Here is a 25,605-nt window from a genome sequence, read left to right as displayed (position 1 = left end):
ATTACACTCACTTTACGTTTGGGGAAACTGAGGCACAGGGGCATGGAATCGCTTCCCAGTGTCACACAGCTGGCCTGTGGCAGAATAGAATTTGATCCTCTGTCCCATGAACCTTAGCTCTGAGGCTAAGGCAGGGTTTCTCAACCTCAGCACTTCTGACAGTTGAGGCTGGGTAATTCCTCACGGTGGGGGCTGCCTTGGGCATCGTAGGACTTCCAGCATCATTCCTGGAGGGATGCCATCAGCACCCCCTTAGCTTTGACAACCAGAAATATCTACAGACATTCATTTCCAAATGTCCCCGGGTTGGGGTGGGGGCGGAAGAAGATCGCCCCCATTTGAGAACCACTGAGCTAAGGCCATATGCTAAAGACCAGTTTGATGGCGCATCATGATATGTTGAAGATACACTAAAATATATATTAATAACACGAGCTAACAATTAGCACCTGCTATGTACTAAGTGTTTTAGATTTGTTAACTCCTTCCCCACAATAGCCCTAGGAGGTGGGGTCTATATGAGGCACAGAGACATGCAGCCGACTGTTGAGGTCACACAGCTCGAGGGTGGAAGAGCCGGGATTCGAACGCGCAGATTCCTGGATCCTGCCCACGCCGACTGGCCCTCCGCGGGCCACCGGTCGCTACTGTGCATGTAAGGACCAGCGGCTGGGCCCGGCTTGCGGCCGGCACCCCCGGGCGGGGGCGGGGTCTGGCGGGGACAGGGCGGGGCTTGGCGGGAGCGGGTGGGGCCTGGCGGGGGTCCCGGCGGCGGTGACGTCACGCGCTGACTCACTCGGCCCTGGCCCCGGGCAGCGGCCGCTTGGCCATTTATAGAATCCGCGCGGGCTCTGAAGTCACGGCCCAGGCACGACGGGGGCAGGCTGGGGGAGCTCTTGGCGCGCCCCCCGACGGGGCAGCCCCGGGTCCCCCGAGAGGACAGCCCGTTCTGGGTCAGCCTTGTTCCTCCGATTCTGGGTCTGCGTCTCTGAGTCGCTGTTTGTCCATCTTTCTGCGTCACCACGGCTTTTTCTGTCTCCGCCTTTGTCTCTCTGTGTCTCCGGGAATCTGCCTGTCCCTGTTTCTCTCTGTCGTCAGGTCTCTTCGCGCTCTCCATTCTCTCTCCATCTCTGTGTCTCTGTTCCTGTTGCAGGTCTCCAGTCGTTCTGTTTCTCTCTCCGGATGTGAATGTCGCTGTATTGTCTCTGTTTCTTCGTGTCTCTGTCTAGTAGATGGAGCTAGAGGCAGACAGAGAGGGGACTGAGCCCACCCCAAGACCCCAAGCCCAGGGTACTCCCCCATCACTGACTGCCCTTGTGAAATCCCCTACTCTCAACTTTAGGGAACCCTCTAAAACCTTCCTGATGCTCAGAACCATTTAAAACACACACACACCCCTTTGTACCTGTGTGTCTTGGGGAGAGAGTTGAAAGCCCACCCTGCACGAGCCTGTCCTGGCAGCCCACCCTGCCAGCGCCCCCCTTGCCTAGCTGTCTCCTCCAGAAAACAGGCTGAGGCTGTTGTTCCTAGGCTTCTGTTCCAGGAGCACGCACTCTGTGCCAGGCACTGTACCAGACACAATTTCATTTCATCTTCACCACCACCGCCCTCTCATGGTGGAAGTTCTTAGGCCTATCTTGTAAATAAGGAAATTCAAGGTTCAGAAAGGCCAGTCCACTGTCCCAGGGTCATATTGCTCCTGCCTTTCCTTCCAGATCCTTCCAGACATGGGTGCTTTTTTTTTTTTTTTTTTTTTTTTTTGTTGCGTCCCCAAGCACATTCCCACCTTGGGACCCTTGCACTAGCAGTTCCTGACACCTGGAAGCCATTCTGCAAGATGCCTGCATGGTTTCTCCCTCAGTTCAGTCTCTGCTCAAATGTCACCTCTTCAGAGAGGCCCTCCCTGACCACTGCCCTAAAATAATAGCATCCCCCTACCCCCAGACTGTCTATGAGAGGGTGAGCAGGAGGCAGCTGTTCACTTAAGTGTTTGCACCTGACAGTGGGTATTTTTATCTCCAAAAAAAATTTAATTTTAGGGCGGGTGTGTTGGTTCATGCCTGTAATCCCAGCACTTTGGGAGGCCAAGATAGGTGGACCACTTAAGGCCAGGAGTTCAAAACCAGCCTGGGCAACATAGCCAGACCCTGTCTCAAAAAAAAAAAAAAAAAAAAAATAGGTGGGCATGGTGGCAAGTGCCTGTAGTTCCAGTTACTTGGGAAACTGAGGTGGGAGGACTGGGCTTAAGTCCAGCCTAGGTGACAGAGCAAGACCCCATCTCTAAAAAAATAAATAAATAAAATTAAAAAGTGATTTAACAATTTCCTCTGATTGGACACAGGAAGACAGACAAAAAAAATCTCTCCCACCACTCTCTCTTCTTTTTCTGCTTTCTTTTTCTTACCATCTCCTGACATCTTACATATGTATTTACTTATGATCTGTCTTATCCTGTGAGAAGAGAAACTCCACAGGGGACAGGGATTTGCCTGTTCTGTCCACTTTTTCTATCCCCAGTGCCCAAAACAGTGCCTGCATACAGCAGGCACTCAAAAACTGCTCACTGAATAAGTGCAATTAAAGAGGGTGAGCTGGGACTCAGACACACGTGTGTCTGAAATGTTGCTGCTTAACCACACCCAAGGGAAGGACATGATTTCCCAGCATCTTCTGATGGATGGTTGAGGTGGGGGTCCCCTTTGAGTTTCCCTTTCTCCCTTCGCCGGAAGAACAATTAGGGGAGGGGGCGAGGAGGTTGGGTCACAGGCTGTGGCTGGGGTTATTCCGGGCTATTCTATGGGAGCTTCCCACTCCCTTGTGTAGCCTTGAACTTTGCAAGGAGATGCTATGTAGGAAAAGCATCTGGATGAACAAGAAAGCTTTTTTAAGAAAGCAGATAGGTGACTATCAGATTGGCAAAAAATCGGAATGCTTGATAACACACGATGCAGGGGAGGCTGTGGGAACATTGTTGACGGGTGTGGGCAATCTGTTGGTGGTTTTCCAAATGAGAAATGTCCTTACCTTCTGAACCAGCATATCCTCTTTTCTGGAATATTCCTAAGAAGTACAAGTGTAGCTGTGAAGAATGACATATGTGCAAGAACATTTATTGCAGTGGCCTTGTCATAACAAGCCATCCATCAGTGGGGGACAAGAGAAATAGACAAAGATGCAGTGAGAAGATGCAGCACTTTGAGCTAAATGGAAACACCATGGTGCTGTGGTTAAGAGTAAGAGTGGGGGCTCTAGATCCATATTCTGTGGGTTTGAGGCATGCCCTGGTGCGTCCTGCTGAGTGACCTTGGACAGGTGTCTTACCCTCTCTGTGCCTTAATTTCCTCTTCTGGAAAATGGGCATATTAATAGTGCCTATTTTCTAAGTTTGTTTGTTTTTAATTTGTTTTTTTTAGATACAGGGTCTCGTTCTGTCGCCCAGGCTAGAGTGCAGTTGGGCAATCAATCATAGCTCACTGAAGCCTTGAACTGGGCTCAAACGATCCTTCCCACTCAGCCTCCCGAGTAGCTAGGACTACAGGTGTGCACCAGTCCACCTGGCTAGTTTTTAATTTTTTTGTAGAGATGGGGTCTTGCTATGTTGCCCATCCTGGTCTCGAACTCCTGGCCTCAAGTCATCCTCCCACCTCAGCCTCCCAAAATGGTAGGATTACAGGTGTGAGCCACCATGCCCAGGTATTTTTAACTTTTTGAGATAATTTTAGACTTACAGAAAAGTCGCAAAAATAGTATAGAGAGTTCCCATATACATCTCACCTGGCTGCTCCTAATGTTAACATCTTACGTAGCCATAGTACATTTGTCAAACTAAGAAATTAACTTTGCTGTAATACTACTAATAAGCTACAGACTTGATTAGGATTTCTTCAGCTTTTCTACTTAAGTTCTTTCTCTGTTTAGAATCCAATCCAAGATCCCTCATTGCATTTATTTTTATGCACTTCTATTTAATTTTTTTAGCGAAGGGGTCTCACTATGTTCCCCAGGCTGGACTCAAACTCCTGTGCTCAAGCGATCCTCCTTCCTCAGCCTCCCCAGTACCTGGAACTACAGGTCCCGGGCACCACGCCCAGCCCTCATCGCGTTTAATTGTCATCTCTCCTTAGACTCCTCCAGTCTGTGTCAGTTCCTCAGTCTTTCATGACCTTGACAGTTTTGAAGAGTACTGATCAGTTATTTTATAGACTGTCTCTATATTTGGTTTGTCTTGATCAGACTGAGGTTTTTGCGTTACTGGCAAGAATACCAGAGGGGTGATGATGGACCCTTCTGATGTCACTATGTCACAGGGGCTTCATGATGTCACTATGACTAATCGCTGTTGATGTTAACCTTGGTCCTTTGCTTAAGGTGATGTCTGCCACTATCGTCCACTGTGAAGCTGCTATTTTTCATCTGTTCTTTCCAAGATGGCATGCTATAGAGTCTGCACCAGGGCCTGACACGTCATAGTGTGTTCTGTGTTAACAAATACAGTACATAAAATACGTAAAACATGTATGTAAACAGACTACTTCCGGAAGGATAAATAAGAAAACAAAGCCATTGCTACTTCAAGGGAGGGACACTGGAAGCTCTGAAGGCTGCGGCTAGGTCAGCGACCGCACCACCTCCCACAGGTGCCCTGACTCACGGCTCCGCTGAGCAGAGCAAACTGCGCCTGCGCCTAGCTGGGGGCCCCCGGCAGAGGGCAGCAGCGCGCCCAGCTACTATCCACGTGGCTGTCAACTCGCCAAGGAGGAGTGCCCTAGCTCTTCTGGCCCGGCAGCTGATTGGCTACAGGTCCTCTCAGATAGGCCAATCACAGGAGTCCTGATGAGGCGAGGTGCTGCGGCTGCGCAGAGTCCTTGAGGCGTCCTAAGGGTAGTTCTATACCTTATCCCCCAAGCCCGCTCACTGAGCCATGCAGGCAGAGGGACTGCAGAAAGGGGTTTCTATTTTCTTTCTTTTTTTGAGAGAGAGTCACGCTCTATCACCCCAGGTAGAGTGCATCATCCTAGCTCACAGCAACCTCATACTCCTGGGCTCAAGCGATCGTCCTGCCTCAGCCTCTCGAGTAGCTGGGATTACAGGCAGACACCACCGTGCCTGCTAATTTTTCTATTTTTAGTAGAAACAGCGTCTCACTCTTGCTCAGACTGGTCTCCAACTCCTGAGCTCAAGTGAGCCTCCCGCCTCTGCCTCCCAGAGTGCTGGGATAACAGGCGTGAGCCACTGCACCCAGCCAGAAATGGGTTTCTATGGGCGGATAACCCTCCTCCCCTGGGGCCACTGCGACTGCCAAGACCCTGTTTTACGTGCTAATCCACCTAGGTTATTAACAGCCTAAAACTGGGGCTCTCTAGGGGAGCCCAGAAAGCCCGCCACCCCAAATTTCACCTCGTCCTATCAGATTACCCCCTCAGTTACTCTCCATTGGCCACTCACAGCCTTTGCAGTTCTTCCCTGTGCCCAAAGTGTTCCCCAAATATCCAGACGGCTCACTCAGTTCCTCCAGGTCTTTACTCAAAGGCCACCTCAGTGAGGATTTCCTGAATCACCTGATTTCAGACTGAAAACCCCTCTTGTACTTCCTCCCTTTCTGTTTCACTTTAAACATTTTCTGTTTTTCTTAGAGATAGGGTTTTGCTATGTTGCCCAGTCTGGAATGCAGTGACTATTCATAGGCAGGATCACAGGTACACTGAAGCCCTGAACTCCTGGCCTCAAGTGATCCTCCCACTTCAGCCTCCCAAGTAGCTGAGACTACAGGCACAAGCCACTAGCCTGGCTAATTTTTAAAAAAATTTTTTGTAGAGATGGGGTCTTGCTATGTTGTCCGGGCTGCTCTCTAACTCCTGGGCTCAAGTGATCCTCCTGCTTTGGCCTCCTAAAGGGCTGGGATTATAGGCATGAGCCACCTTGCCCAGCCTTTTTTTTCCTTCTAAATAAAAGTATCGGTTAGGCACCGTGGCTCACACCTGTAATCCTAGCACTCTGGGAGGCCAAGGCGGGTGGATCGCTCGAGATCAGGAGTTCGAGACCAGCCTGAGCAAGAGCGAGACCCCGTCTCTACTAAAAAATAGAAATTATCTGGACAACTAAAAATATGTAGAAAAAATTAGCCAGGCATGGTGGCGCATGCCTGTAGTCCCAGCTACTCGGGAGGCTGAGGCAGAAGGATTGCTTAAGCCCAGGAGTTTGAGGTTGCTGTGAGCTAGGCTGACACCACGGCACTCTAGCCAGGGCAAAAGAGTGAGACTCTGTCTCAAAAAAAAAAAAAAATATATATATATATATATATATATATATATATCACAAAGTAAAATGCACAAATCTTAATCAAGAACTCAAGTGGATTTTTACTTACATACACACCTGCATAATCACCAGAAAGCTCAAGCTATAAAATATTTCTACAGTACTTGGGTCTTTTGTCTGCCTCCCCAATAGAATGTCAGCACATCAAGGTCAGGAATCTTTATTTGCTCACTGTTGTTCCCCAAGGCTATAACAGTGCGTGACACTCAATGAATGCTTCAGGGAATTCGAGCCAGCTCAGGCACAGCCTTGGGCTCCTGTGCACCTCCCACCCTTTGGCGCTGGGCTCAAGTGTGCAGGGTTGAGGGGAGTTTTTCTACATATCTTCAGTCCTGTCCTACAGTCTGTTCTGGGCCCTGAAGCCTCCCTTGCGCTGTGCTGTCATGAGAACCTATGGTGAGGTAGCAAGCCTCAGGCCCTGGACAGCCTAATGTGTTACATCCACAGGACATTGAAAATTTCCAGGAAAATATAGTCAAATTCGATGTTTCTGAATTTTAGAAAGGCATCACAGCAATGCTAACTACGTACAACTACAGCCATGACCACACCACTCACCAGGGCCACTAGTGAGTTTCAAGGACAGTCCCCTGTACTCAAGAACCACTTGTGGACCAAAGAGTAGGAGTCAGGGGTGAGGGAGAGGTAGGGGAATGCAGGAGAGGAGGCGGCAGACCTCCATATGTTCCCAGACCCAAGTACCCAAAATTGACAAAGGGCTGTGAGCAGAGAGAAGTTGGCACAGCCAGATCCGGGTCTGGGGAAAGATGGGGGAAAGCAGTGGCTGGGTGATTAGTCAGCTATGCAGAAGGCAGTCACATGGGGCTTATTTTAAAGCCCCAGATGAACAGACAGACAAAGGCAGAAGCAGACAGAATCCCAACAAAAAGGAACAGTTGCTAGGTTTTAAGGGTTGGGGTGAGCATCAGGAACATTCATCCGTTCATTGGTGCATTTTAAAAAATAACTAATATATTGAGCACTTGGCATGTTCTAGGCTCCGTCCCTAATGCTGGGGACACTGCACACAGCAAGACAGACCAAAAACTCCCTGTATCTTAGAGAACTTATGGTAAGTGATAAGTTCTGTGAAGAGAATACATTAGAATAATAATAATAGGCCTGTGGTGTGGTGGCTCACACCTGTAGTTCCAGATATTCCAGGATTGCTTGAGGCTAGGAGTTTGAGAGCAGCCTGGGCAACATAGCAAGACCCCATCTCTATAAAAAAAATTTTAAAATTAGCTGGTCATGGTGGTGCATACCTGTAGTTCTAACTACATGGGAGCCTGGGGCTGGAGGATTGCTTGAGTCCAGGAGTTCAAGGTTACAGTGAGCTATGATCGCATCACTGCAGTCCAGCCAGAGCAACAGAGTGAGACCGTGTCTGAAAAATAAAATAATAAGACTGGATGTGGTGGCTCATGCCTGTAATCCCACCTACTCAGGAGGCCAAGGTGGGAAGATTGTTTTAGGCCACTGCAGTCTCACCTGGGCAACATTGGGAGACCCCATTTCTACAAAATATAAAAAATATATAATAATAATAACTCCTATTCATTGAGCACTGACTAGTAGGCACTATGCTAAGCCTTTATTTATTTATGTATCCTGGGCTCAGACGATCCTCCTGCCTCAGCCTCCAGAGTAGCTAGGAACACAAGTCGCACCACTATGACTGGCTAATTTTTCTATTTTTAGTAGAGATGGGGGGAGTCTCACTCCTGCTCAGGCTGGTCTTGAACTCCTGACCTCGAGCGATCCTCCTGCCTCAGCCTCCCAGAGTGCTAAGATCACAGGTGTGAGCCACCGTGCCTGGCCAACTAAGCCCTTTATTTACATTACCTGGTTTCCTCTTCACAGCCGCTTTGGAAGATGTTTTTATTAACCCCATTTTACAGTGGTAAAGACTGAGGCTCTGCAAGAGAAAGTCACACACCCAAGGACACATAGCTAGTAAGAGACAGAGCTGGATTTCAACTGAGATCTGCTGGGCTGCAAAACTGGCACTGCATAACCAAGCACACAGTAGGTGTTCAATACATGTTGGTAGAGTGGAGAGGTGATGTCTCTGGGGTCGTTGCAGGAAGTGGTAGAAACCCAAGAGAGAAACTACGTGGTAATTCAGAGCTATTTGTTCCCCCTGTTGAGGAGAATCTACACCAGGTCTGGAGGGAGGCAGGGATCAGAAGTGAGCAGGGGGTTGAGTGACTGTGTCCCCCAGTCCCACCTAGCTGGATCCCACCTACCACACGACAGGTAACCAGAAGCATGAACGTCATAGGTGGGGTGGGTCCATGGGGTGAGAGGCACAGAGGGTCCACGGACCCCAGCCTTGATGACTCTGACCAGGGCAGCTGGGGGCCTGGCTTGTTGGGGTCAAGGCTTTAGGTCTACCTCTACCTTATGGTGGGGTAGAGGGAGACAGTGGGCCAGAGCTGGGTCAATCTCACTCTGAGAAACTTCCCGGAGGGGACCCTTTCTCACCTGGATACCCTCAGCAGTGTCCCCCTTCCCCCCACTCCATGCTACTGGCTCCCCACCACCCCGCGAGTGCAGAGCAGGTGCAGAAGTGAAGGAGAGTGTGCCCACCAGGGCCCAGCTGAGGCCGATGTGGGCTGTCTCCACGGGTAGCAGTTGTTCTGGCTGAGAGCTGAGGAAGATGGACACAAACCTGGTGATGGGGGAGGGGCAAGACAGACCATGCCCCTTGCCCACTTGACCACACCCTCTGGCCCCGCCCTCTGCACTACCAGGAGCTCATTTGGTGCAAGAGAAGTCAGGAGGCAGAACCATGGAAGTGGGGCACCATGGATACAGGCAAGGTGTTCATTGTTCTGTGGCCACCTCTGTGCTCCTGGGCACCTCCTCTGCCCAACTGCCCCGCTCCTACAGCCAGCTGCACCATCTTGATGTCACCATGCCCTGAAGCAAGGAGAATATCGTTAGATCACATCCCTGCTGCACAAAGGAGAGGAGAGATACACATTTGGGGAACCAGAAACTATGTCTCTCACACACATTTTGGGATACAGCACCTCTGGGTACGCCCTGGGGATTAGACACACAATCACACACAGAGATACATACAGGGCGCTATAAAGACAGTCACAGCCCTCATTATGCTCATGGGTATAGTCATACACGGAGGCATAGAGACACACCATTGTCACACAGACACACACCCACACATAGATGGCTGGACACAGTCCCAGAATCACCAATAATGAGGCACCATCACATACACACACAGTGTCATATTCTGTCACTGACACACCAATACCAGGGGACAATCATACCAATATGAGTCAGAGACACACAGGGTTTTTTAAACACACATCAGTGGTTGGATACAACCACACACAGAGTCCCATAATGTCAGAGACTGTCCCAGGTTTGGCATGGTCAGACCCAGTATATCACTGCTGGGATATAGAGTGACACACAGAGACATATAGGGTGTTGTCATGAACATGGCTGTGCACATGTAGAGTCAGACTCACACGGTCACAGACACACTGGTAGTGAGACCCACAGTCACACATAGACAAATATGGTGTGTCACACACAACCACATGTGTCTCAAAAGTGGAACACAATCATTCATCCACAAATCAGTGACACGAAGGATGTCACAAACACGGTTGACCCACTGGTGTTCGGACATGCAATCATGCACACATTAAGGCATGGGAATGATCATGGAAATGTTAACACACATATTGCCAACCCTTCAATTGTGGGACAAATTCCACTCCTCCTTAGTAACAGTCATCTACAAGCTGGTACAGTTACAGGTGCACATGCAGCTACTGACACATGGACACACAAGAACTGACACACTCATCTTGACAAACTGTCACACACATCAATGCCCAGACTGGCCGGACTCACACTGACACACACACGCGGACCATCCCTGACCCACACTCACACAGCCAAACACCTACATGCCTTTGCTAGAGTTTTTGAGACACTGCAAAAATGCATTTAAAAAACCCACACTTTATCACCCCAACATCACAGTGACACACACATCGTGGCTCTAGGACACAATTATGAACAAACACACCCCACAGAATCCTCAACCCTCAGTGTGGGTGGCTCAAGGAGTCAAACCAGACTCCATGCCCTCCTAGCTGGGAAGGGAATGGGGCGGGTTCAGAATGAATTCTTGTAATAACGACAGCACATACTTATATGGCTGCTCTGCATAGATTAACTCAATTAAATCTAAAAAAAAAAAAAATCCTATGAAAGCCAACACAGTGGCTTGCACTTGTAGTCCCAGCTATTCGGGAAGCTGAGACGGGAAGATCTCTTGAGCCCAGGGAGTGGAGGGCAGCCTGGGCAACGTAGTGAAACCGTGTCTTAAAAAAATAAAGGTTTTTTAAAATTCTAGGAGGTTAAGTATTATAATTGGCCTATATCACAGGTGAGACAATCGAGGCACATATGGGTTAAGCACTAGCCCAGAATCATAGAGCTAGATTATCAGACCCTGTCTCCTTCACTAATGTCAGCGGCGTATCCTCAGAGCCTAGAACTGTACCTGGCACACAGTGAGCGCTCAATGTTTGTTGCTCTTTAATAATTTATCGCCGCATTTCAGGGGGGATGACTGGGGCCTGCGGTTGGATTCACAAGTCTCCCAATTCCGGCCTCCCAGCCTGGGAACGGTCCAGTCGCTCCTTCCCGACCCATACTCCAAGGTTCCCTGGTCGGGAGTGCGGCTTGCCTCGGTGGGGGCGGGGCCCGGCTCGTTATGAGGCGGGACCAAGTCATTCCGCCTTCCTATTGGTGCTCTTCCTTTTGTGGGCGGGACAAATTGACAACGGCTTTCCCGATTTGCTGTCTGCCAGGCAGCCCGTGACCCCGACGCTCCCTGAGCCAACATGGCGGCGCCCAGCAGCAAGACAGAGCCGGCCTGAAGTCCGCGGCTGGCCGCGTGAGTAGGTAGGTCGCGCGTAGGAAGGTGAATGCGAATTGCTGGTCTCCAGGGCGTCCCGTTCTGGGCCTAGCGGCGCGAGAAGACAGGCCCAGAGGGACCTAGCTGCCGGGCCAGGGCGCCATGACCTTTTGTGGTGGAGGCGAGGACGTGCCGGTAAAGGCCGCCCGCCTAGTGCCCGCTGCCTCACGGCCCTGATCTCCCATTTTGCAGATGAGACAACTGACTCAGAGAGGTTAAGGCCCTCGGCAGAGGTCACGCCGCAAGTCGGCAGCGAAGCGGGAATTGGAACCCGCGTCTGTCTGTTTCTCCCAAGGGAACCAGAATCCTGGCAGCCAGCCTCAGAGTCCGTGTACGTACACCCTCCCTCGGGGTTCAGATTTATAGCTACTTTACAGCAATTTAGCGCTTATTCCCATTCAGTGGGTACTTGTTGGGCACCTGCCATATACCAGGCACTGTCCCGGGTGGTAGAGACACAACAATGAGAAAGATAAACAAAATCTCCAACTCCTGGGAGGCCAGACATTGAACAAGTCAGAAATAAGTGAAACAGGTGATTTCAGATACCGATAGTTGCTAAAAATGCATTAATGTGGATGATGAGGGCTTTTAGAATGCAGGGGAAGGGGAGGTGGTCAGAGAAGACCTCTGATTTGAATAGAGACCTGGATTACAACAGACAGCCATGGACAGATCTGGAGGAAGGTGGAAGGAAAACCAAATGCAAAGGCTGTGAGAATGAAATGAACTTGGCTTCTTTCAGAGACAATGCCACTGGAGCTGCCAGTGGTAGGACTTGAATTTAGAAGGGGAGACCCTGTCTGATTTTAAGTGTGATAGCATGGATTTTAATTTACATCTTTAAAATCTCCCTCTGGCTATGGTGGGGAGAACTGACTGGAGGGAGGAAGGACAGAAGTGGGAGGCTGGGTAAGTGTCCAGGAAATGGGTCATAGATTGGGGTGGTGGCCTGCAGATGGAGAGAAAGTGGTGCATTTGGGAAGACATTGGAAGTGGTCACCAAGACTACTTGATGGATTGAGTGAGAAAGTGAGGAACATAGTGCACTCAGAAATGACTTCTAGGTTTGTGGCCCAAATGACTAGTGATGTTGGTGCTGTTGGCTAGGCTAGAGTAGAACAAGTTTAAGCAGGAATATCAATTTGGAGCAAATTAAGTTTGAGATGTCTGGGTATATGCCAAAATAGCAGTTAGGTGTGGAGGCTGGGGCTCAGGGCTGGAGATGAACACTGGGGATCCATCAGCACGTCTCAGATCATCACTTCTCAGACTTTAACAAACATAGGAGACACCAGGGACTCTTGTTAAAATGCAGATTCTGGGTTGGGCATGGTAATTCATGCCTATAATCCTTACACTTTGGGAGCCTGAGTCAGGAGGATTGCTTGAGCCCAGAAGTTTGAGATCAGCCTGGGCAGTATAGTGAGATCCCATCTCTACAAAAAATTTTTAAAAATTAGCTGGGTGTGGTGGCATGTACCTGTAGTCCCAGCATCTCAGGAGGCTGAGGCGAGAGGATCATTTGAGCCCAGGAATTCGAGGTTACAGTGAGCTATGATTGGGCCACTGCACTCCAGCCTGGGTGATAGAGTAAGACCCTGTCCCTAAGAAAAAAAGAAGTAAAAGACTTGCCTACCGAAAACCACAAAACATTACTGAGAGAAATCAAAGAAGACCTAAATAAATAGTGACATCCAATGTTCATGGATTAGAAGATAATTTTTATTGAGATATCAATAATTGATCTACAGATTCAACACAATCTCTGTCAGAATCCCATCTGGCTTTTTTACAGAAATTGACAGCTGATTTTAAAATTTATATGTAATTGTGAGGGACCTAGAATAGTCAAAACAATCTTGAAAAAGAACAGGCTGAGTATGGTGGGTCATGCCTCTAATCCCAGCTCTTTGGGAGGCTGAGGTGGGAGGATCACTTGAATCCAGGAGTATGAGACCAGCCTGGGCAACATAGTAAGACCCCATCTCTACAAAAAATTTTTTAAAAATTAGCTGGGTGTGGTGGTGGGTGCCTGTAGTGCCAGCTACTCAGGAGGTTGAGGCAGGAGGATCACTTGAGCCCAGGAGTTCAAGGTTACAGAAAACACAGAAGCAAATCTTATGACCTTGGGGTAGGCAGTTGTTGTTTAGCTTTAACACCAACAGCATGGCTACAAATGAAAGATAAAATGGACTTCAAAATGTAAAATTGGGCCGGGCGCGGTGGCTCACGCCTGTAATCCTAGCACTCTGGGAGGCCGAGGCGGGTGGATTGCTCAAGGTCAGGAGTTCGAGACCAGCCTGAGCGAGACCCCGTCTCTACTAAAAATAGAAAGACATTATATGGACAACTAAAAATCTATATAGAAAAAAAAAAAATTAGCCGGGCATAGTGGCGCATGCCTGTAGTCCCAGCTACTCGGGAGGCTGAGGCAGTAGGATCGCTTAAGCCGAGGAGTCTGAAGTTGCTGTGAGCTAAGCTGATGCCACGGCACTCACTCTAGCCTGGGCAACAAAGTGAGACTCTGTCTCAACAAAAAAAAAAAAAAAAAAAAAAATGTAAAATTGTGTGCTACAAATGATAATATCACAAAAGTGAAAAGACAACCCATGGAATGGGAGAAAATATATGTAAATCATAAGGGTGTAGTATCCATCCAAAACATATATTAAGAACTCTTACAATTCAATAATAAAAAGATAAATTACCCAGTTTTTAAAGTGGACCAAGAATCTAAATAGACATTTCTCAGAAGATGATATACAATGGCCAATAATCACATGAATGAATGCTCCATACCCAGTAGTATGTTTATAATCAAAAAGACAAAACAAATATTGGTGAGGATGTAGAGAAATTAGAACCCTTAAATAGTTGACCCTGAACAACTTGGAAATTAGGGGTGCTGACCTCCCACTGCAGTAAAAAATCTGCATGTAACTTGACTCCCCAAAAACATAGCTACTAATAGCCTATGGACGTCTTACTGATAACATAACCAGTTGATCAACACATATTTTGTATGTTGTGTGTATTATACACTATATTCTTACAACAAAGTATGCTAAAGAAAAGGTTATTAAGAAAATCATAAGGATGAGAAATTACATATACTATACTGTTTGTTTTTGTTTGAGACAGAGTCTCACTCTGTGTCCCTTCGGTAGAATGCAGTGGTGTCATCGTAGCTCACTGCAGCCTCCAATTCCTGGGCTCAAGTGATCCTCCTGCCTCAGCCTCCCGAGTAGCTGGGACTACAGGTGCACACCACCACCCCCAGCTAATTTTTTCTATTTTTAGTAGCGACAGGGTCTTGCTCTTGCTCAGGCTGGTCTCAAACTCCTGAGTTCAAGTGAGCCTCCCACCTCAGCCTCGCAAAGTGCTAGGATCACAGGCATGAGCCACCACACCTGGCCTACATTTACTATTTGTTAAGTGGAAATGGATTATAAAGGTCATCTTTGTCTTCACATCGAGTAGGCTGAGGAGGAAAAGGAAGTGTTGGTCTTGCTGTCTCGGGTGGCAGAGGCAGAGGAAGTGGGAGAGGACGCAGATACAGTCAGTGTTTAACATTTATTGAAAAAAATCCACCTATAAGTGTGTCTGTGTTGTTCAAACCTGTGTTGTTCAAGGGCCAACTGCACATTGCTGGTGGGAATGTAAAATGGTGCAGCCACCGTGGAAAATAGTCTGGCACTTCCTCAAAATGTTAAACATAGCTACCATATGTCCCAGCAATGCAACTCCTAAGTATAGACCCAAGAGAAGTATAAACATATGTCCACACAAAAACTTCTGCACGAATGTTCATAGCAGCAGTAGCTATAACAGTCAAAAACATTTGGGAAACAACCCCAAATGTCCATCAATTGACGAATGGATAAATAAAACATGGTTATAGCCATACAAAACATGCTTATATTCCATTCCAAAATGGAATTTTTTTTTGGCAATTAAAAGCAATGAAATTCTGATAACATGCTACAACATACATGAACCTTGAAAACATGTCAAGAGAAAGAAACCCGTCAAAAAAGAACACCTATCTTATGATTCCATTTATATGAAATGCCTGGAGTAGCCAGTCTATAGAGACAGTGGAATAGTGGTTGCCTGGGTTTGGGAGCAAGGGCAAATGGAGACTGCTAATGGGTGCAGGGTTTCTTTTGGGGGTGACAAAAATGTTGTAAAATTAGATTGTAATAATGGTTGTATGACTCTGCATATATACTAAAAAGCCATTGAAATTTTTACACTTTAAAGGGATGAACTGTATGGTATATGAATAAAACTGTTTAAAAAAATGATCCAGCCAGGCATGGTGGCTCATGCCTGTAATCCCAGCACTTTGGGAGGCTGAGGTGGGAGGATCACTTGAGGTCAGGAGTTTGATACCAGCCTGGGGAATATAGTGAGACCTCATCTCTACAAAAAATTAAAAAATTGGCTGGGTGTGGTGGTGTATGTCTGTAGTCTCACCTACTCGGGAGGCTGAGGCAGGAGGATCACTTGAGCCCAGGAGTTTGAGGCTGCTGTGAGCTATGACACCACTGCACTCCAGCCTGGGCAACATAATGAGACACCATCTCTTTAAAAAAAAAAAAAAGATGCAGTAAGGTGAAGGGGGTGGTGCATTCCAGGAACAAATTCTCTGAAATTGTGAAGGGTTGGGCCAAGCAGAGCACAGACCCTATGATTATATAATAACAGCCTATCCTGTAGATAAGGAACCCATTGGAGCTGGTAAGGTAGCATGCAGTCTGCAATGTGCCCTCTGCCATGTTGCGATCTTGTCTCTATTAGCAAGTGGGGTACCAGGCTAATGCTGAATCTTCTCTCTTGGCCAGGTGATTGTCCAGCAAGCAAAGGCATGAGCTGGGTCCGAGCCATCTTACTGGCCCGAGGCCTCTCTAGGGGCTGGGGAGGCATCTGCGGGGCCACCCTCACCGGAGCCCCCATCTCTCAGGTAACCACCAGCTGGGCAGTCATCGGGGTGGAGGCAGAAGGGCCTGAGATTTGCTCCCAGCCTTTTCACAATTCACCTGTGAAGCCAGCTCCAGTGGGTCTGGGCTGGCCTGTCTGTGCTGAGGGCCATTGAAGGTCCCTAATTTATTTTAAGAGGTGCTAGTGCCCACATGGTGAGGGGCTTCACTTTGCAAATAAGGATGTATGAGCTCAGTGGATTTGGGGGGTGACTGTGGGTAGCTCCTACATCTACTTGTAAAGATGGGGGCAGAAAACTGAACTTCCTTCCCACACCCAAAGTGACCCAATGGCACGAGCAGATCAATAGCCTTAGATGACAATGGCGACGGTGATGATAATATTAACAGTTCCCTTTCTGACTGCTTCCTCTGCCTGGTCCTGTGATATGCATTTCATTTCGTTATCTCTTTTCATGGTGTTTCCCCTCCTTTGGGCAGTGTGCGGCTTCCTTTCTGATTTTTGCCCTATGAATATACCACCTGTAGGATTAGTTGGCTAAAATTTCACTTTAATGAACATCTTTTTTTTTTTTTTTTTTTTTTAAACACAAAGTCTCACTCTGTCACCCAGGCTAGAGTGCAATGGTGTCATCGTAGCTGACTGCAGCCTCGAACTCCTGGGCTCAAGTGATCCTCCTGCCTGAGCACCTCACAAGTAGCTGGGACTATAGGCACACGTCATGACGCCTGCTATTTTTGTTTGTTTGTTTGCTTGCTTTTTAGACTTGGAGTCTCGCTATGTCACCCAGGCTGGTCTCAAACTCCTGGGCTAAAGCGATCCTCCCACCTCAGCCTCCCAGAGTGCTGAGATTACAGGCCACCATGCTCACCACCTTTTTTTTTGTTTAAATTAATATCACCTTATCTGAGCAAGACTGTGGTGGCTGTTACGGGCAGCAGAGCAGAGGGATTGAGAACACTCACTCCAATCTCAGCTCTGCTGCTTGCAGCTGTGTTGCACCATGCGTCCCACTTCATCTTCCTGGGCCTCAGTTTTTTCCTCTGTCAAATGGGCACAGTAAGAGCACCACTCCCCCCACTCCAGAGCAGCTGTCAAGCCTCACACTTATAAAGTGGTTAACAAAGGCTGGAAAAGGAGCATATTCAGTAAATATTGGATCTTATTAGCTATATATGTTTATAGATGCTTATATATGACCATCGTAATTTAAACATTCAATTTAAATCAAATAAGAACCAGGTGTGGTGGCTCATGCCTGTAATCCCAGCACTTTGGAAGGCTGAGGTGGGAGGATTGCTTGAGGCCAGGAGTTAGAGACCAGCCTGGGCAACACAGTGAGAGCCCATCTCTACAAAACATTAAAAAATTAAGACCGGGCACGGTGGCTCACGCCTGTAATCCTAACACTCTGGGAGGCCAAGGCCGGCGGATCGCTCAAGGTCAGGAGTTCGAGACCAGCCCGAGCAAGAGCGAGACCCCGTCTCTACTAAAAAAAAATAGAAAGAAATGATTTGGACAGCTAAAAAATATATATATATATTTATATATTATGTATATATAAATATATATATATATATAAAAATTAGCCGGGCATGGTGGTGCATGCCTGTAGTCCCAGCCTGAGCAAGAGCGAGACCCCGTCTCTACTAAGAAAAAATAGAAATGATTTGGACAGCTAAAATGTATATATATAAAAACATATATATATAAAAATTATGTATATAAACATATATATAAATTATATATATATATATAAATTAGCCGGGCATGGTAGTGCATGCCTGTAGTCCCAGCTACTTGGGAAGCTGAAGCAGGAGTCTCGCTTGAGCCCAGGAGTTTGAGGTTGCTGTGAGCTGGGCTGATGCCATGGCACTGTAGCCTGGGAAACAGAGCAAGACTCTGTCTCAAAAAAAAAAAAAAAAATTAGCCAGGCGTGGTGGCATTCGCTTGTAGTCGCAGCTACTCGAGAGGCTAAGAGAGGAGGATTGCTTGAGCCCAGGAGTTTTAGGTTGCTGTGAGCTAGGCAGACGCCACGGCACTCTAGCCAGGGCAACAGAGTGAGAACTTGTCTCAAAAAAAAAAAAGAAGAAGAAATCTGGGGTCAGGCAAGGTGGCTCATGCCTGTAATCCCAGCAACTGAAGAGGCTGAGGTGGGAGTTCAAGTAACAGCAGCCTGGGCAACATACTGAGACCCTGTCTCTAGAAGAATGAAAAAAAAACTAGCCAGGTATAATGATGTGTGCCTGTCATCCCAGCTACTCAGGAGGCTGAGAGGCGGGAGGATCGCTTGAGAACAGGAGTTCAAGGCTGCAGTGAGCTATGATCACATGACTGCACTCCAGCCTGGATGACAGAGCGAGACTTCGTCTCTAACAAAAAAAAAAAAGAAAGAAAAAAAGAAATTTATTACTGTACCATCTAGAGCAGGGTTTGGCAAACTGTTTTATGAAGGTTCAAATAGATAGTAAATGTTTTCAGCTTTGTGGGCCACACTATCTCTGTTACAACTGCTCACAGTTACTCTGTGCTAAGCTATAGCACAGAAGCAGTCCCAGTCATTCATACATGAAGGAGCATAATGTGTGTTAATAAAAGTTTACTTACAAAAGCAGGCAGCTGGCTGGAAATGCCCTGTAGGCCGTGATTTGCTGACTTCTGTTCTAGAGGGATCCGGCCCACACCTAGCAATATACGCCCCCTACTCTGGGCAACAAGACATCTTTGACCTCAGAGAGGCACCATCAGAACAGATGGGAAACTGATGCCCGAGCCATCAAGTGGGACATGAACATCGTCTGGCTGAAGATAGTGAAGCTGAGACTCCCAAATCTGCATTTTTTTTTTTTATTATTTCATTATTTTGGAGACAGAGTCTTGCTATGTCGCCCAGGCCTGAGTGCAGTGGTGCAATCATAGCTCACAGCAGCCTCAAACTCCTGGCCTCAAGGAATCCTCCTGCCTCAGCCTCCTGAGTAGCTGGGACGATAGGCTCAAGCTACCATACCCAGTGGCCACCTAGCACTGTGTTTTATCACCGTCTGTGATGCTGTCAAATCTTGGGTTTGTAACCACAGCTCCATAGTTCCTTGGAGGCCTTCAGGGATACAGCTGGCTCCTTTACCTGGACAGAGCCAGGCCAGCAGCCTCCTAGGGACTCTAGGAGGTACCAGATTCCAGCAACGGTCTTCTGTCCCCAGGTGCCTCCCCAGACTCCTCGGAGCCTCCACTGCAGTGCAGCCACCCACAACTCTGATTTGTCACTGGTTCCGGGCCCACCTGAGCCCCGGCGGAAGCCCATCAAGGCCCTGTCGCCCTACGAGGACCTGTTTAGGCAGGCACCAAGTGTCGAGCGGGACAAGGCAAGCTTCGTGCGGACTGTGCAGAACTTTGGGCAGCACAATGTGCACAAGCGGGGCCACGTGGACTTCATCTACCTGGCCCTGCGCAAGATGCGGGAGTTCGGCGTGGAGCGAGACCTGGCCGTGTACAACCTGCTGCTGGACGTCTTCCCCAAGGAGGTCTTCCGGCCTCGCAACATCTTCCAGCACATCTTCGTCCACTACCCACGGCAGCAGGAGTGCGGGATTGCCGTCCTTGAGCAGATGGAGAACAACGGTCAGGCCAGCAGGCCAGGGGCTGGGGGGTGGGTTGCCCCGACAGCTGGCAGACCCCCTCCCGGGTCTCGGGTCCCTCCTTCCACCATGGCTCTGATCTCCCTCTGTCTGTCTTGTTCTCCTCCCTCTTTCTCTCAGTCTCTCTTTTTAAAAAATTAGTTATTTTTATTTCATTTTTAGAGACAGGGTCTCATTCTGTTGCCCAGGCTGGACTCTAACTCCTGGCCTCAAGCGATCCTCTTACCTTGGCCTCCCAAAGTGCTGGGATTACAGGCATGAGCCACTGTGCCCGGCCTCTCAATCTGTCTTTCTGTCTCTCTTCTCTTTCTTGCCTCGCTCTGACATTTCCTTTCTAATTCTCTCTGATTCTTTTTTCCTTCTCTGTGATCAACTCCCTGAGTTCGGTTTTTTCTATCTGCTCTCTTCCCTCCCTTCCCTTCTGTCCCTCCCTGAGGCTCTTCTTGCATCTGCCCGGCACAGGGGTGATGCCTGACAAGGAGACGGAGTTCCTGCTGATTCAGATATTTGGCCGCAAAAGCTACCCCATGCTCAAGTTCTTGCGCATGAAGCTGTGGTTACCGCGCTTCAAGAACATCAATCCCTTCCCTGTGCCCCGGGACCTGCCCCAGGACCCTGTGGACCTGGCCAAGTTGGGCCTGCGGCATATGGAGCCCGACCTCAGCGCCAAGGTCACCGTCTACCAGGTACCCACTCCTGTCCACGCGCTCAGCCCCCAGCCCAGTCACACCATCCCTCCTCTGGGTTCCCCTCACGCACCAGAGTGATTGTGGTAGAACAGGCCCTGATTCCCTGGTTGAGTCCTGCGAAAGGTTCTCATGGCCGTGTTGCTTAGTACAGCTTTACCTCTGTGCTACCCTGTTCAGGCTGCTATAGCAAAATATCATAGAATGAGTAATTTATAAACAGAAATTTATTGCTTGCAGTCTGGAGGCTGGGAAGTCCAAGATCAAGGGGACGTACTCAGACCATAGCAACCTCTGGGCTCTGCTTCCGTCCCTCTGCCAACACTCGCTACATTCTAGGCATCCGCCTTCCTTTTTGTTTCTTTTTTCTTTTCCTTTTCTTTTCTTTTTTTTTTTGAGACAAGGTCTCGCTCTGTCACCCCAGCTAGAGTGCAGTGCTGTCATCATAGCTCACTGCAACTTCCAACTCCTGGGCTCAAGGGATCCTCCTGCCTCAGCCTCCCAAGTAGCTGGGACTACAGGCATGCACCCCCATGCCCAGCTAATTTTTCTATTTTTTGTAGAGACGGGGTTTTGCTCTTGTTCAGGCTGGTCTCGAACTCCTCACCTCAAGCAATCCTCCCTCCTCAGCCTCCCAGAGTGCTAGGATTACAGGCATGACCCACTGCACCCAGCCGCTTTTTGTTTTTTGAGTGTTCTATGCCAGTTCCTGCTGCAGGCCTTTGTGCTAGCTGTCCCCTTGCCAGGAATATTCTTCCTGAAACACTTGGTGTACTTCAGGTGTCAGCTCCACTGTTCCTTCCTCAGGATGTCCCTCCTAACCACCCTGGCTAGGGTACCACTGCTTCACCATGCTGGGCTTGGTTCCTCAAATTCACCGTGACTCAGTTTCCCCCATGTCTCCCAAGGTCCAGCACAAGTGGATTCTCAGCAGTGGTTTGTTAAATGACTGAGTGGTACAGCACCCCTGCCCCAGTGTCCTGGGGGCCTGTACTCGTGCCAGGCCACATGGGGGATCCAAATTGAGCCCCTCGAAGTGCTTGTCATCTGGTCCTGGAGACTGGCCCCAAATAAGTTTCCTTCTGAGCTATGGTTCTGAGATGGAGAAGCCCAGGGTGCCGTGGTAGCCCAGAGGGAGCAGGAAGCAGGAAGGGTGTGGGGAACATGGGGTTAAAGAGCTTGGTCTTGAACCTGTTGGTTGGTGGAGACAGCCATGCAGAGGTTTTAAGAAGAGGGATGGGGTTGGAGCCTTGCTTCTGGAAGGATCTGCAGTTGCGAAAGCACCCTCTGGCGGCCACGTGGATGAGGTTGGATGGGGACAGGAGGTGACTGTGGGGTCCTGGTGAAAGAGGCCAGAGACTTGGCTTTGAGAGCAAGAACAGAGTGCAAGGGAAGGGTAGTTTTTAATTCATTTCTTCATTTTGAAAAGTAATGCATAAGAAAGCCAAACAGGGCCAGGCATGGTGGCTCACGCCTGTAATCCCAGCACTTTGGGAGTTTGAAGTGGGAGTATCGCTTGAACCAGAAATTCAAGACCAGCCTGGGCAATATAGCGAGACCCTATCTCCACCAAAAAAAAAATTAGCCAGGCATGGTGGTGCTCACCTGTAGTCCCAGCTACTCGGGAGGCTGAAGCAGAAGGATCATTTGAGCCCAGGAATTGGAAGCTGCAGTGAGCTATGATAGCACTACTGCACTCCAGCCCAAGCAACAGATCAAGAACCTGTCTCAGAAAAGAACCAAACAAACAAAAAAGCCAAACAGCACATAAAAGCCCACAGTGAAGAGTCTTCCTCTCGACCTGGCCCGTGGGCCCCCAGTCTCCTTGCCCCAGAGGGGACTGTTTACATGTCTCCTTCCAGAGAGGTTCTTTGCATTTGCAAGCAGACATATCTTTTTTTTTTTTTTTTTTTTTGCATATATATCCTTCATATTTAAATATTCTTCCCCCATCTCATTATACAAAATATATACAGAAAGGTTGAAAACACGGTAAAATGACCATCTACACCATCTGGATTTACAATGGAAACAATCTGTAGCCATAAAGATAGAATGTCCTTCTAGTCTATGGTAGCTCCATGTTGTAGAGTCCCCAGGACCCGGGAAAAATGGAATAGGTGAAACAGTGAAGCCCAGTGTGTACAGGAAGCTACCTGAAAAGTGAGAAGGAAGGAGAAATAAAAGCTGGAATGTAGGCTGGACACGGTGGCTCACGCCTGTAATCCCAGCAACTTTGGGAGGTCGAGGCAGGAGGATCACTTGAGCCAAGAAGTTCGAGGTTACAATGAGCTATGATTGTGCCATTGCACTCTAGCCTGGGCAGCAGAGCAGGACCCTGTCCCCCCAAGAAAGAACTCCATAGTGTTATATTTGAAACAAAAAAATCAGCATAAATATACTAACTGTCCAATAAAAGAGTCCAGGGGTAAAACAGATTTTACAACTGTTTCTGCAATGTACAATGGCAGGGCTGTACATACATGTACTCTACCTTGCTGTTTGCAGTTTTCACTTAATAATATGGCTTATAACATTGATCCATCTCAGTTCTTTTGCCTTGAAAAGATGCACAGTATGTGTTCCAACAGTTTTCCACTGCCCAATGTTTTGATCAAAGACTATGTGCATTTGGTAAAAAATTCAACTGTATTTCGTTTTTTGAATCATGTTCAGGGTGTAAATTTTATTTATTTTTTAAAGACAAGGTCTTGCTCTGTCACCCAGGCTGGAGTGCGGTGGTGCAATCATAGCTCATTGCAGCCTTGAACTTCTGGGCTCAAATGATCCTCCCACCTCAGCATCCCGGATAGCTGGGACTACAGGTGCGCACCACCACGCCTGCCTAATTTTTTAAAAAATTTTTTTGTAGAGAAGGGGTTGAGACCTGTGTTGCTCAGGCTGGTCTCAAACTTGTGGCCTCAAGCAATCCCGCTAAAGTGCTGGGATTACAGGTGTGAGCCACTCGTGCCCAGCCTCCATGATGTCAAATTTTAAAAGATGTGAAAAGGTATCCCCACGCTGTCCTCCACAGAGATAAAAGCTGTCATTTGCGTCTTGTGTCATTTTCCTGGGATAGTCTGTGCATGTGAAATTATTTTTCTTTTTTTAATTCACAAGCACTGACCATTTATTATGCGCCAGGCACTGTTCTAAGCATTTTTAGAACCATCTGACGTGTTATTATCCTCATTTTGCAATTGGAGAAACTGAGGTACAGTGACTTGGCCAAGGTCACGCAGCTTGTGACAGAGCCAGGATTGCGTAATTTTAAGGCAGGTAGGCTCAGCTCCATGGTTTCCTCGCTGTGAGCATCTTAAATGTTGGTGGCTATTGCCAAATGGGATAGAAGGGAGGAAAAGAAAGGTTTGAGTGACATGTAACAGGACACCAGTGGATGTGTCCTTAATTCACTGAGATCTCCCTTCCCATTTCTCTGTCCTGGTTCCTCTGTTTGGGCTGGGGTCACAAGCTTCCACCCCTGCTCTTTCTTGCAGATGCCTTTGTCCAAAGACTGGACAGGTGCATTGGATCCCACCCAGCCCCACATCGTAGGTAAGGCCCCAGGCAAGGGGAAGCCAGGCCTTTGATCAGACCCAGGCCCTTCGAGGTTCCCACTGGACCTGCCTGGGGGCTCCCTGGCCCTTTGGGCAGCGCTCCTGACCAGGGCACCAGGGCATGCCTTTTTCCACGCCAGGAATCCAGAGTCCCGATCAGCAGGCTGCCCTGGCCCGCCACAACCCAGCCCGGCCTGTCTTCGTCGAGGGCCCCTTCTCCCTGTGGCTCCGAAACAAGTGTGTCTATTACCACATCCTCAGAGCTGACTTGCTGCCTCCTGAGGAGAGGGTGAGGGCCCACAGCATGCATGAGGGATGGGAGGTGGGCTGGCACCACCCTGAGGCCTCATGAGAGAGGCTGGGGAGGGTGGTACCAGGTCCTGGGCCTGACCCTGCCTGCACTCCCCTCCTTGGAGTAGGAAGTGGAGGAGATTCCGGAGGAGTGGAACCTGTACTACCCAATGCAGCTAGACCTGGAGTATGCAAGGAGCGGTTGGGATGACTATGAATTTGACATTGATGAAGGTAAAAACATGGACCGGCAGGACTCCAACACCACCCAGGATGAGGGGTGGCCTCTGGGGTCTAGGGATGGGGCTCAAGAGCCCAATTACCACCCCCACACTCATGCATCACATGTCCCAGGGGCTCCAGGCCTGAGACTACCCAGGCCTGTCAGCCCTTGGTCACACATTTGTGGAGCACCTCTGTGCTGGTTACTGGGTGTAACCAAGACAGATCAGTCCCTTGGGTCAGTGGGGGAACAGACAAGTTTCATTTTGGGGAGGTGCATGCCACCCAGCCTCCTGAAACGGGGACAGGAAGGCTCCTTGGCAGAATCTGGAAGAGCCAGGAGGCATCACCAGGTGAAGTGTGGAATGGGCAGCCTAGGCAGAGGGGCTAGCCTGTGCAAAGGTCCGGAGGCACAAGAAAGTGAAAAGGAGCTTAAGGGACTTCAAAGGTTCAAAGGGCTGTGCCCCTCTCCCCGTGCAAACTGAAAGCCCATCTCTCCCAACAGTGGAGGAAGGCCCCGTCTTCGCCATGTGCATGGCAGGTGCCCACGACCAAGCGACACTGGCCAAGTGGATCCAAGGCCTGCAGGAGACCAACCCAGCCCTGGCCCAGATCCCCGTGGTCTTCCGCCTGGCCGGGTCCACAGGGGAGCTCCTGACGTCCTCCCCCGGGCTGGAGGAGCCGACCCAGCCTCCACCGCCCGAGGGCCAGGAGGAAGAAGACACTCTGCAGCGACAGCAGCAGGGCCAGAGTTGAGTATGCGCGGGCTCGAGGGCACAGACTGTGGCCCGAGAAGGTCGTGGACTGGTGTGAAAGCATGACATGGCCTTTGAGTGTACAGCAAATAAAAGTTGTCCTGCTTGGTGGGGCTGCCTTCCCTCGTCTCTGGCAGTGTGGCATCGCCTCCCCACCATCTCAGGCTGCCAGCAATGGGCAGGCGAGAGCCTCCAGTATTTATACGCTCTTCTGGCTCTGTCTTC

The 25,605-nt window shown here is 48.9% G+C and overlaps 1 protein-coding gene across 3 annotated transcripts; it reads left to right on the top strand.

Moving 5' to 3' along the window:
* Window positions 1-11,201: 11,201 nt before the first annotated feature.
* On the top strand, window positions 11,202-25,579 carry ECSIT (ECSIT signaling integrator). 3 transcript variants are annotated; one of them, XM_069495919.1, is made up of 9 exons: window positions 11,202-11,274; window positions 11,480-11,618; window positions 16,138-16,256; window positions 19,435-19,852; window positions 20,332-20,555; window positions 24,053-24,110; window positions 24,253-24,401; window positions 24,532-24,637; window positions 25,131-25,500. In XM_069495919.1, exons 3-9 carry the CDS (start codon window positions 16,161-16,163, stop codon window positions 25,379-25,381), a joined length of 1,302 nt encoding a protein of 433 aa, XP_069352020.1. In that variant the 5' UTR covers window positions 11,202-11,274; window positions 11,480-11,618; window positions 16,138-16,160; the 3' UTR covers window positions 25,382-25,500. The 3 variants fall into 3 exon arrangements, with proteins under 3 accessions (XP_069352020.1, XP_069352012.1, XP_069352027.1); XM_069495911.1 differs by lacking the exon at window positions 11,480-11,618 and having other exon boundaries at window positions 25,131-25,579; XM_069495926.1 differs by lacking the exons at window positions 11,480-11,618; window positions 19,435-19,852; window positions 20,332-20,555 and having other exon boundaries at window positions 25,131-25,579.
* Window positions 25,580-25,605: the final 26 nt, after the last annotated feature.

This window comes from Eulemur rufifrons, chromosome 2 (genome assembly GCF_041146395.1).
Source record: "Eulemur rufifrons isolate Redbay chromosome 2, OSU_ERuf_1, whole genome shotgun sequence".
NCBI lineage: Eukaryota > Metazoa > Chordata > Mammalia > Primates > Lemuridae > Eulemur > Eulemur rufifrons.
Note: the sequence above shows the minus strand (reverse complement) of the source record. Positions and strands in the feature narration are given on the sequence as shown.